The sequence below is a fragment of the Eumetopias jubatus genome, unplaced genomic scaffold (assembly GCF_037043125.1).
Source record: "Eumetopias jubatus isolate StellerSeaLion01/CBP00866 unplaced genomic scaffold, mEumJub1_p1.0 scaffold_16, whole genome shotgun sequence".
Classification (NCBI taxonomy): domain Eukaryota; kingdom Metazoa; phylum Chordata; class Mammalia; order Carnivora; family Otariidae; genus Eumetopias; species Eumetopias jubatus.
Genome location: NW_028274822.1, coordinates 62,280,594 through 62,293,209, shown reverse-complemented (window position 1 = coordinate 62,293,209; position 12,616 = coordinate 62,280,594). Strand labels below are relative to the sequence as shown.

The 12,616-nt window shown below is 42.6% G+C and overlaps 1 protein-coding gene across 1 annotated transcript in view; it reads right to left on the bottom strand.

The window, feature by feature from the left end:
- Nucleotides 1-12,616, bottom strand: part of PRELID3A (PRELI domain containing 3A) — a 30,505-nt gene that overhangs the window by 5,449 nt on the left and 12,440 nt on the right. Inside the window, exons 3-5 of the mRNA XM_028089380.1 lie at nt 11,540-11,629; nt 10,647-10,717; nt 10,435-10,537 (exon numbers count right to left, since the gene is read on the bottom strand). Coding sequence (XP_027945181.1) covers nt 10,435-10,537; nt 10,647-10,717; nt 11,540-11,629 — 264 coding nt within the window. The remainder of the gene's footprint in view (nt 1-10,434; nt 10,538-10,646; nt 10,718-11,539; nt 11,630-12,616) is intronic.

Genomic DNA, 12,616 nt, shown 5'->3' with positions numbered 1-12,616 from the left:
GATTATTTCTAGAATCCTTGTATCTATTCCCAGAATAATGTTTTAATCATGAAAGTGTGTTTTTTCAAATGCCTTTTCTGAGATGATCATGTGAGGTTTTTCCTTCTTAGTTCTATTAATGAGGTATATATCATTGTTTGATTTTTGTATGTTGAACCACCCTTCCGTTTCTGGTATAATCTTAGTCATGGTGTATAGCCTCTTAATATGCTATTAGATTCAGCTTGCTAGTATTTTGTTGAGGACTTTTGCATCAGTATTCATGAGGGATACTGGGCTGTAGATTTATTTTCTGGGGGTCCTTGCCTAACTTTGGTATCAAGGTAATATTGGTTTCACAGAATGAGTTAGGAAGTATTCTCTCCTCTTTTTGGAAGAATTTGCTCAGGATTTTTGTTAACTCTTTAATATTTGGTAGAATTCACCAGTAAAGCCATCTGGTCCTGGTCTTCTGTTGTTGTTACTGGAGATTGTTTTGTTTTGTCCTTCATCTCTGGTTTTATTTATTTGTGTCCTCTTTTTTTTCTTGCTAAGATCTGGCTAAATGTTTATCAGGTTTTATTTTTTTTTTTTAAATCTTTCCAAAGAACCAGCTCTGGTTTCACTGATCTGTTCTATTTTATTTTTAGGCTCTACTTCATTTATTTCTGCTGTAATCTTTATTATTTCCTTCCTTCCACTGACTTTGGGCTTTATTTGTTCTTTTACTATTTCCTTTAGGTGTAAAGTTAGGTTGTTTATTTGAGCTTTTTCTTGTTTCTTGAAGTAGGCCTGTATTGCTATACAATTCCTCTTAGAAGAGTTACCGTGTCCCTAAGATTTTGGACCACTATGCTTTCATTTTCATTTTTCTCCATGCATTTTTTTAATTCCTCTTTGATGCCTTGGTTGACCCATTCATTGTTTAGTAGCATGTTATTTATTCTTCATGTATTTGTGTTCTTTCCAGTTTTTTCTTGTGATTTCTAGTTTCATACCATTGTGGTTGGAAAAGATGCATGATATTTTTGAATTTATTGAATTTTTTAATTTCTTGAGATTTGTGTGTGTGTGGCCTAACATGATTTATTCTGGAGAATATTCCATGTGTACTTGAAAAGAATGTGCATTGTGTTTTCAGATGGAATGTTCTGCATACACCTATTAGCTCCATCTTGTCTAATGTGTTGCTGTTTCCTTGTTGATTTTCTGTCTGGGTGATCTATCCATTGATGTAAGTGGGGTGTTAAAGTCCCATACCATTATTGTATTACTGTCAGTTTCTTCTTTTATGTATTTAAGTGCTCCTATGTTGGATGCATATTTTACAATTGTTATATCCTCTTGTTGGATTGATCTTTTTATCACTATGAAATGTCCTTCATTGTCTTTTGTTACAGTCTTTATTTTACAGTCTATTTTGTCCAATATAAGTATTGCTACTCCAGCCTTCTTTTTGCTTCCATTTGCATGGTAAATGTTTTTCCATCACTTTACTTTCAATTTGCATGTGTCTGTAGGTCTGAAGTGAGTCTGTTGTGGGCAGCATATAGATGGGTCTTGCTTTTTTATCCATTCAGTCACCTTATGTTTTGATTGGAGCATGAGGCCATTTACACTTAAAGTAATTATTGACGGGTTTTATTTGTTGCCATTTTATTTGTTTTACAGTTGTTTTCTTAGTTCTTCTCTGTTCCTTTCTTCTCTTGCTCTCTTCCCTTGTGGTTTGATGACTTTCTTTAGTGTTATGCTTGGATTCCTTTCTCTTTATTTTTTGTGCATCTATTACACATTTTTAATTTGTGGTTACCATTAGGCTCATCTATAATATCTTATGCATACAGCAATGTATATTATTAAGTTAATGGTCACTTAAGTTCTAAAAGCACTAAATTTTTACTCCCCCAGCCCCACGTTCTATGTATATGATGTCATATTTTATACCCTTTTGTGAACTCCTTGACTGATTTTTGTAGATATTATTGATTTTACTGCTTTTGTGCTTTAAACTCCATACTGGTTTTATAAGTGATTAATCTATTACTTTTATTATGTTTGCATTTATCTGTGAAATTTTTTCCTTTCATAATTTTCCTACTCCTGATTATGATTTTTCCCCCAAAGAATTCCCTTTACGTTTCTTATAAGGCTGGTTTAGTAGTGAACCCTTTTAACTTTTGTTTGTTGGAAACTATTTATTGCTCCTTGTATTCTACCCTTGCTGGGTAGAGTATTCTTGGTTGCAGGGTTTTTCTTTTCAATACTTTGAATATATGATGCCACTCTCTTCTGGCCTACAAAATTTCTGCTAAAAAATCAGCTAGTAGCCTTATAGGGTTTCCTTTGTATGTAACTTTTTTTTTTTCCCTTGCTGCTTTTAAAATTCTCTCTTATGGGGCGCCTGGGTGGCTCAGTTGTTAAGCGTCTGCCTTTGGCTCAGGTCATGATCCCAGGGTCCTGGGATTGAGCCCCGCATCAGGCTCCCCACCCCAAGGGAAGCCTGCTTCTCCTTCTCTCATTCCCTCTGCTTGTATTCCCTCTCTCACTATGTCTCTCTCTCTCAAATAAATGAAATCTTTAAAAATAAAATAAAATAAAATAAAAAATAAAATTCTCTCAACACGACTTTTTGCCATTTTAATTATTAAGTGTCTTGGTGTGGACCTCCCTGGGTTAATTTTTGTTGGGTACTCTCTTCGCCTTGGGAGGAAGGGATTTTCTGTCCCTTCTCCAGATGAGGGAATTCTTCAGGTATTATTTCTTCAAATAAATTTTCTGCCCCCTTCTCTGTCTCTTCTCCTTCTGGGATTCCTATACTGTGAATGTTATCACTCCTGATGTCATTGAGTGCCCTTAACCTATTCTCATTTTTCCTTTTTTTTTTTTTTTTTGTTATTCAGCTTGATTGCTTTCCATTACCCTGTCTTCCAACTCACTGATTTGTTCTTCTGCCTCCTCTAATCTGCTAGATTCTCTCTAGTGTATTTGTTATCTCTGTTATTGAGTTCATCTTTAGCTCGTTCTTTTTTTTTTTTAATCTCTTTGTTGAGGGTCTCACTGAGATTCTCCAACCTCTCCTCAAGTCCCATAGTATCTTTATGACTACTACTTTGAATTCTTTTATCAGGCATATTGCTTATTTCCATTTCATTTAGTTCTTGTGCTGTGATTTTGTCCTGTTCTTGATTTGGGACATATTCCTCTGTCTCCTCATTTTGTCTGTGTTTGTTTCTATGGGTAGGAAAGTCTGCTATATCTCTTGATCTTGAAAGTAGTGGCCTTATGAAGAAGAGGACCTGTGGTGTCCTGCTGCACAATGCTTCCTGTTCACCAGAACCAAGCACTTCAGAGATGTCTCCTATGTGGGCTATGTGTGTCCTACTGTTGTGCCTGAGATGCATTTGCCTTCAGTTCAGTCAACTGCAATGGCTCTCTTTGCCTGCTATGGGTCTGTAGCCACTGTTGAGCCGTGTCAGCAGTCAGGCCAGATGCCTGCCCTCAGCCCATCTGCCTGTGTATCACACCAAACTGCAGGGTGCTCTTCCTATGCTGCCCTCTGAGAGGCTTTGGTTGCAAGGTTTTTAATTATTGATTCAATGTCTTTAACTGTCATAGACCCGTTGCGATTCTATTTCTTCTTAAATCAGTTTTGGTAATTTGTGTGTTTCTCATAGTTTGTCACATATAGGTTATCTAATTTGTTTTACAATTGTTCACAGAATTCTCTTGTATCCTTTTATTTCTGTAAGATGTGTAGTAATGCCCTGCTTTCATTTCTGGTATTTTTATTTTGAATCCTCTTTTTATTCTTGGTCAGTCTAAAAGTTTGTGAACTTTGTTGATCTTTTCAATGTAACAACTTTTGATTTCGATAATTCTATTTTTCTATTCTCTGTTATTTCCTTTCTAATCTTTATCATTTCTTTCCTTCTGCAAGTCATGAGTTTAGTTTGTTCTTCATTTTCCAGCTCCTTAAAGTCAGGTTAATGATTTGAGGTCTTTCCTCCTTTTTAATGTAGGTATTTGCAACTATGAATTTCCCTCTGATCACTGCATCCCATAAGTTTTCATACGTTGTGTTTTCATTTTCATTCATTTCAAAATGTTGTAAGTTTATTTGTAATTTCTTCTTTGATTCACTAGTTGTTAGAAATATAATTTTAAAATTCCACATATTTCTGAATTTTCCACTTACCTTATATTGTTGATTTCTAATTTCACTTCATTGGGATAACAAAAGATACTTTGTATGATTTCAGTCTTCTTAAATTTATTGAGACTTGGTGTTGGCCTAACACATGGTTTATCCTGGAGAGTAATCCATGTGCTCTTGAGAAAAATGTGTATTCTGCTGTTGGATGAAGTGTTCTATTGATGTCTGTTAGGTCAAGTTGGTTTATGGTGTTGTTCTAATCCTCCATTTCCTTATTGATCTGTCTAGATGTCCCATCCATTATTGAAAGTGGATTATTGAAGCCTCTAGCTATTATTGTAGAATTGTCTTTCTCCTTTTGTTCTGCTAATGTTTGCTTCATATATTTGGGGGCTCTGTAGCTTGGTGTGTAAATGGTTATAATTTTTGTCTTCTTGATGAATTGACCATCTCATTGATGTATAATGTCCTTGTTTGTCTCTTGTAACAATTTTTGACCAAAAGTAGATGTTGTCTGATGTTAGTTGCCCACTCCAGCTCTTTTGGTTATTATTTACATGGAATATCTTTTTCCATCCTTTCACATTCAAGCCATTTGTGTCTTTGGATCTAAAGTGAGTCTCTGGTAGACAGCATATATAGTAGGATCATGTTTTTTCATCTATTTTGCCAATCTCTGTCCTTTAATTGGTTTGTTTAATCCATTTACCTTTAAAGTAATTAATGCTAAAAAAAAAAAAAAACTAACTTCTTACACTGTTAGTTGTTTTCTGTGAGTTTCATAATTTTCTGTTCCTGAATTCTTTCCATCCTCATCTTTTGTGTTTGGTTTTTTTTTTTTTTTTTTTTTTTTTTTTTTCACAATGGTACACTACCATTCTGATTCCTCCTATTTCTTTTCTGGATCTTTTAATTATTTTCTTACTGGTTACCCTGGTGATTATAATTAATATCTTAAATTCAGAAAAATCTAATTTGAACTGATACCAATTTAGCTTTAATAATGTATTAGGGTTCTCCAGAGAAACAGAACCAATAGGAAGTGTACATATAGACAGAAATTTATTTTAAGCAATTGGCTGACATAATTATGGAGGCTGGCAAGTCCAAAATCTGCAGGGTAGGTTAATCAAGATTCACTAAGTGCTCCCCTGGTTGAAGTATTCTATTAGCATCCACGGTTCTACAAAAGTTGATTCTGTCATTTTTTGCCAGCTTATTGCTTATTTCAGTGGAGGGACTGATTCTGGGAGCACCTGCCTCTACCATTTTCCATGATGTTACTATTTATATTTTTTTAACATTTAATTTTGAAATTATAATAGATTCAAAGGAAGCTGCAAAGATAGTACAGGAATGTCTCATGTACCCTTTACCCACTCCCCCCAATAACATCTTGCATAATTATAATATAAAAACCAGGAATCTAATATGCACAGTGCAACACAATGAATTTTAAAAGTTCACTTCAAATGAGACTTAACCACATGAAATTTCAAGAACATCAAGGATAAAGAGATCCAAAAAGCTTTTCAGAGAGAGAAAAAAAGAAGTCACATACAGAGGATTGATAATCTGAGTGGAAAACAACAGAACAATGCCTTCAAAATTCTGAGTGAAAGTTTTTTGGGTTTGTTTTTTTTTTTTAGAATTATATGTCCAGCGATGCTATGAATGAAGTATGAGAATAGAAGAGCCATTTTCAGATGTGCCAAGTCTGAGAAGCCATGATGAGATGTTCTTCCCCATCCTGTGAGAGGAAAGAGAAAGAGGAAGGCAGGGAAGCAGGGAAAGAAGGGCTCCAGGAGAGGAGAAGATCAAGGAAATGTCCAGAAATGCCCACAAAAAAGGATGACAGCCACATGGCTGCTCAGTCAGAGAGTAAGGCCTGACTTCCAGAAAGGATGGCGCCAGGGAAACTGGGAGGGGGTGTGCTGCCCAAAAAGACTGACCTGTGGAAAATGACGTCACAAGGTACTGCAGAGAGCAATTAAGAGTGTGGAAGGACTCAGAGACCTTTAAAAAATAAATTAAATAAATGAAAAGAATAAGACAATTATTATCCCCAAGGGGGAAAAAGTTGTGTAAGAAAGAAAATGCAATTATGGCTTGGCAATAAGCAATAGCAATGTATTTGTATTTTCAGAATTATGGGAACTCTGAATGTGCTTCCAACCATAAACAATATAGCTATGTTGGGGGAATAGGAGTGGGGAGGAAGAGATAAAAGAGATAAAATAATACTTTAGCAAAAAGGTAAATAATATCTAGATAATGTCTAAAATTGGCAAATCAAGAAATAGCAGGATATGTTTGCTTATTTAGAAATCTAGCAGAAAAAGCCAAAAACTGCCAAAAGAGTTGAGTATCCCCTCAAAAGGGTAGAAACGTGATTTGCAGAAGGAGTAAGGGGGGTTATTTTACCATAAATCTTTTAACTCAGTTTTACCAGGAACTATAAGCATAAAACACTCTGCTAAAAATATAAATGAATATCATTTCATTTTAGATTAGAAGTACTATTATCAAACAAAAAGCACTATCTAAAAAAACGGTAGAACACAGTTCTACTCATCCTTTATGGGGGAGGCCTTCTCTGAAGTGTTTAGAATTCAAAGCAGACTGAAAGATTTTACATTCTCCTTGTGAAAATGGGGAAGTTCAAATTCCCACCTGGAAGTACCTTAAAGCTAACAGGACAGCTCAAGCTCACAAACACTTTCGCCACCATCCCATCACAGTGGCTCCGTGTTCATGAGCCTCCCCATGGATGGGTGTGAATGGTGAAAGTAACACAAACCTTCAGCCCCGGGGGACACTGGTCCCAGAGCCCAGGACAAGCCAGCCACAGCCTGAGGGCAGAGCACTTTGCTCCCTTGACCAAATCCAACTGTGTGGTGGGAGAGCTCACGGTACCGTCACCACACACGTCACTGTGGGGGTGGACGCCCCTATTCCAGCGTGTGCAGACCTGCACTAACAGTGGTGAGAAGGTTGCACGGCGGCAGTATCTGGCGTGACAGACGGTGGCCAGATATGTGTGAAGAGACTGGCAGTGCAGAGGGTTGGCCAAGGGGCATGGGAGGGAAACGGGGAGTCATCAGGAAAGAGCGGAGTTGTTTAGTAAGATCCCAAGAGTCAGCAGAAAATTGCTGGGAGCTGCTGCCCACGGGAAGACAGACAAGGCACAAGAGCAGTCTGACAACACTGGCCCGGGGGTGGCTGGCCTGTGGGCAGCGGCGGCATGGCAGCTTTGCGGCCGTCACCCTCCTAGGGGTCTTCCCTTCTTTGGGTCTCACTCTGCAACAGATGGGCCTCCTGTCTTGAGAGGGCACGGCCGAAGAGCCCGGTGGAGGCTGTGACCAGGCAAGGGGCAGATTCCAGCAGATTCCACACCTCTCCCAGATGGGGCGAACCATATTCAAGGCTCACTTATTTCTTCCTTTCCTTCTTCCTTCCTTTTTTCTTTTGTTCTTTCTTTCTTTTTTTCTTTTTCTTTCTTCTTTAATTTTTTTGGGTGAGGCATCTGATTAAAGATTGAGGCAGTTTAGCCCTAGTTTATGAGGAAACAGAATGTGACAGAGTCCACAGCTCAGAGTGACACATCACACACGCCACACTGCCCACACACACTATGCTCACCAGGTGGGCGGGCTCTCTACGTGTGGTCACCTTACTGGTGCATCCATGGAAGAAGAGAGAGCCAGCGGCAGATCGTGACCTTGCGTCCAAGGTGAAGGTCTCCGGCAAACTTAAGCTTCAGCGGGAAGTTCTTAAAGGAGCCTGAACCACACGGTTCCCGTTTGCTGACTGAGGCACTGAGTGTGTACACACATGCTGCAGACAGACAGACAGACCAACCGTGGGAAGCGGGGCCCAGAGCAGCACAGTATGGAAGGTCAACAGGGTGAGGGTTTCAAGGCAGGAGTATTAGGATTCCCTAAACAGAGGGAAGCAGAAAACTCTCTGACTTTCCTATGAAGTATGAAGATGACTGCTGACCAATTAAGTGTCAAGTCCCTTTCTGACAGTCCAGCCACTGGTGGCCTAGGAAACCAAGGAATGTTTGTGAAGCTCAAGAAGATGCTAGAAATGGCTTCTGCCACTAAAAGAAAAGAGCCAGTGGCAGTCACATGGCTGGGTGCTGGCCTGCAGCAAGTGAGGAGCAGGACTCCCCCCCACCACCGCAGTGCTGATGCAAGGGCACAGGGCATTCTTTGTAAGAACATGTGCAAATATTCAGATCCTGCCCAAAATGAAAAAATCCTCCCATCTGGAGGCTGGCACTACTCGTGAAAGCCTCTTTTCTGATGATACACTAATTCTAGGAAATGTTTAAGCAAGCAGGTACTGAGAACAGCTTGGGAGATGCTGAAATGCCTGTCTTGGAGACCAGATAACCGATATCCAAGGCTTCCTGGGAAATAAATCCTGCCATGAAACAAGGAGATGAATTAGGAAGAGGATGAACTAATGGCGGCTTCCATTCCAGAAGATACTAAGGAGCACAGGGCTGGAGACACATGCAGCCGCACCTTGAAACACCCAGCCCCGCACACCATGCACACGGTTAGCAAGATGCTAAATTCTCTACGGGGTTAAAGAGCACTATAGTTACCACTGTTCATCATAAGGTGCAGGTGCAGACCCCGTTAGCTCACAGCACGCTGAGAATTTTCAATTATCCACTCAATAGCAGCCCACCCCTGGAGCAACACAGAAAGAGTTCAACATGGTGTAAGAAATTCTGCTTCCCTCGCTGCAGACAGCAGGCCTCAGCCTGCACTTCAAAGGGCGTGAGGAAAGCGTGGCCCATTTTATTTTTTATTTATTTATTTTTATTTATTTATTTTGGTAGCATGGCCCTTTCTAAAAGAGATACAGCAGTCACCGTCCCTGAACAATCTTCACTGGAGTGGGCGGTTTCTCAAGCTCAGAAATCAGCTGGTACATATTCTGCCTGAAATTCTCACACCAGCTTGTGCTGTACCCACCACGGCACCCATCAGCTGCACTGTCCCTCCTGAGAGCCCAAGCAGCGGTTGGCCTCGCAGCCTCCTCAAGGGCTCATCCCACCCAAACCCCAGGATGACCTGCTCTCCTTCTCCTGTCTCTTGGGCTTGCTACCAAGTGGTAACACAGCTCGGGGGAGGAAGTGATTCTCTGGCAGGCTTTCAACACAGCAACCCCTCACATAAAGTGAAATAAAAGACTTTCATTTGGCCTCACTGAGTTTCCCCTGCCTTTTCTCGTAAGAGGTGACAGGGTGGCTTTGGCCTCACCAAGTAGTCCTTTCCTCCTGTAACTTATTTTTTCCAGCAAACATTTAGGGCGCCTGCCCCAGGCCAGACCCTGGACTCACAAAAGTGAGTACAGTTTTGTCTCCTCCCCAGAGGGCCTGCAGTATGGACACAAGGCAGGCAGCTCTGGGCACTGCCTTCCCTGAACTGAGCTGAGTGACTGCCAACATTGCTAAAATTTGCATTTTTCTTAAAAACAGGGCAGACTGGCTCTTCTATCAGTGCTGCGGCTACATGCAAGGCAGAAGTAGTTTTCCCGTTAAATTGCGACAAGCATGGTGGGCATCCCACCGGTCCCCCAAATGGAGAATTACTTCTGACCAGAATAAACCAGAAGAGGGGAGGGACAGGGCGGACAGCCAGGAAGACGTCAGCCTGGGAGGGAAGCGAAGGTGAGAAGCGAAGGCCCTGCTCTGGCAGGTGACGTTACCTTGAACTCGTGCAACGGCTGCCACACATCCAAGCTCTTTCCATGGCTCGCTCTGCTGAAAGGAGGACAACCTGGACTCCGTGAGGAGTGTCTGCCTCACGAAGGCAGCCCTCCCGCTAGGGACCTGGGGTCCCACCTTTCTCCTGCCACCTCCACAGACCTTACTCCCCAGTCCTGCCAGAGGGGAGGCACAGAGACAGGAGTTAAGTCTGGGGGAGCTTGGCAGACGGGAGGCTCAGCCAAAGCCTGTTCAGTGGGAAACTACGATTCCTGACCACCCTGCCTGACAACGCTCATGTGTGGGGTTTGTCCTGTGCACTGAGACTGCGCTAGTTGGCTCTTTGACGCCATACTTGCCTCTGCTGGGTTTGTGTCCCATGTTCACCCAATGCTTCCCCCTGAGGCCTGGGCCAGCTTTCCCTGTGGCCAGTTTTGACCGTGACAGTGGAAAAGGCTGTGACATCACAAGCTCGCTGGCAATGGAGGGCCACAGCCCTTGGTAGGACAATAACATTCCAGCCCCTTAATCTGGCCCGTGGCATGCACATGGGGCCCGGGACAGAGAGCCGTACCTTCTTTGCGTTGGATGATATCGTGTTGGCCATCAAACTCTCCAGATAGCTGCCGAGGCTGATCCCCTTCACAGTGATGATGGCTTCTTGTGTGAGCACAGTCCTACAGAAGAGCAGCAAGTAAAGGGGCTGAGTAGCCCTGACCGAGGGGAGGCTCTGGCCCACCCCGAGCCTGGAATTCAACGTGTCAATCCCAGGATGCAGTGACTTACATTTTAGGGTCCTCCGGATGCGGAGTGTACACCAGCCTCTCGTTCACCGACACCAGGTTTGTGAGTGTGATCTTGAAACAAAGAATGGCTTTAGCTTCTATTTCTCTTGCATTTCTTCCCAGACCATCTGCCCATACCCTTCCACCCCCAAATCAGCAATCACTGAAGCCAGAAGAGAAGAAATATTTAGGCCCTGGGAGTGCCACCACGTTAAGTCCCAGGGAAACCTAGTCCTGGCCGCTCCTGGCGACTGTCACCTGTCCTCTACACCCAAACCTAAGTCTGGCCTGGCCTTTGAGGCACTTTCAAACCGCCAAACCATCAGCAGTCATACAAAAGCATAATCCTTCTGGGTTAGCATCCAGGTAAATGAGCACAAAGCTGATAAGCTTTTTTTATAGAATACGATTTTATAAAAATAAACCATGTCTAGCCCATGCATTTTCCCCAACACATTTTTTGAATGTGCAGTAGGCCAGTATAAATTCTTTTGAGTGAGAGAGGAGTGAAGGGGAAAAGGTGCTTTTAAAATTACTGCTAAAAATCACCTCTGCTGTTGGAAGTCAGGATAGTGGTTAACTTGAGGGTGGGGTGGGGGCGCCCACCAGAAGGGAGCACAAGGGGAGCTCCTGGGGGATGGTCACACTCTGTCTCTGAACTGTCTGGTTACAAAGGTGTGTTCACTTTGTGACAATTCATTTTGTGCGTCTTTCTGTACATTTATTATACTGGAATAAAAAGGTAAATAAAATACTGCTGAATAAATTCAGCCTTTCCACTAAAAATAAAAGATCACTTAGACCAAAGGTGGGCTAGAAATAAAATTAAATTAAGACATTACCCACCACACCAGGAAATACCAAGCACCTTTCTCATCTTAGGCCATTGCTTACGTTGGTGGAACAAAGTTCCATTTTCTTTTCTACTGGATCCACAACAGAATGTTCTTTGATGTATGTCAAAGTCCTACTCGTTCCCAAAATCTAAAAAACAAAGCAAAACTAGCATAGTGACATGTCAAAAATTTCATTCTGTAGGATCAAACGCAAATTTCATTTACTAATTAAGTCCTTTATCTAGTCAACGAAAGATACAACTGGGGATCCAGCCACGGACTGCCCTGCACAGTTTCTCGGGTGCCTCTGCCCCAGCAGCCGAGGCCGGCATTGGTCCAGTGAATGAATTCAGGTAGAGGTGAGTGTAGGACAGTAATAAATGGCTTGACAGAAAACAAAACGGCGAGGGGCAGGGAGCGTGGGGAAGGCTCTCTGCCGGGTGGCAGAGCCAGGAAGGGAGAGGCACCAGGCAGTCCTGGGGTTAGCGGGGTGAGCTGCCGATGACGCCTCCTGGGCCCAGCCCCACATGCTGAGCTCCTGGCGGAGTGAGAGGCTGGCATGGCAGGGGAGGGAGAAGGTGGGCTCACTGGGGTGTTGGGTCCATGTTAGCGCTGGGACTCTGTGTTGAGAAGAGAGCAGGGGCCCGGGGAGGGGCAGGAGGAAGTCATGCTCGGATTTACATTTTCAATAACCTCCCTGATGGCTCTGCAGAAGAGACTTGTCATGGACTGAATGTGTCCCCCAAAGCTCATATGTTGACGTCCTGACCCCCAACACCTCAGAATGTGACTTGTATTTGGAAATAGGGCCTTTGGAGAGGTAATTAGGTTTAGATGGGGGTCATTAGGGTGGACCCTATCTTAGTCTGAGCAGTGTCTTTATAAGGAGAGATTAGGACACACAGAGGGAGACAGCAGGGCTGCAGGAGGTGAGGGACCACCACGTACAGAGGCAGCAAGAGGGCAGCAGTCCACCAGCCAAGGAGAGAGGCTGGACCGGACCCTCCCCTTATGGTCCTCAAGGAAATCAAGCCGGCAGGCGCCTTGATCTTGGACCTCCAGCTTCCCGAGCTATGAGCAAACAAGTGTCTGTTGGGGCCCCCAGTCTGTGGTATCTGGTTAGGACGGCCCCAGT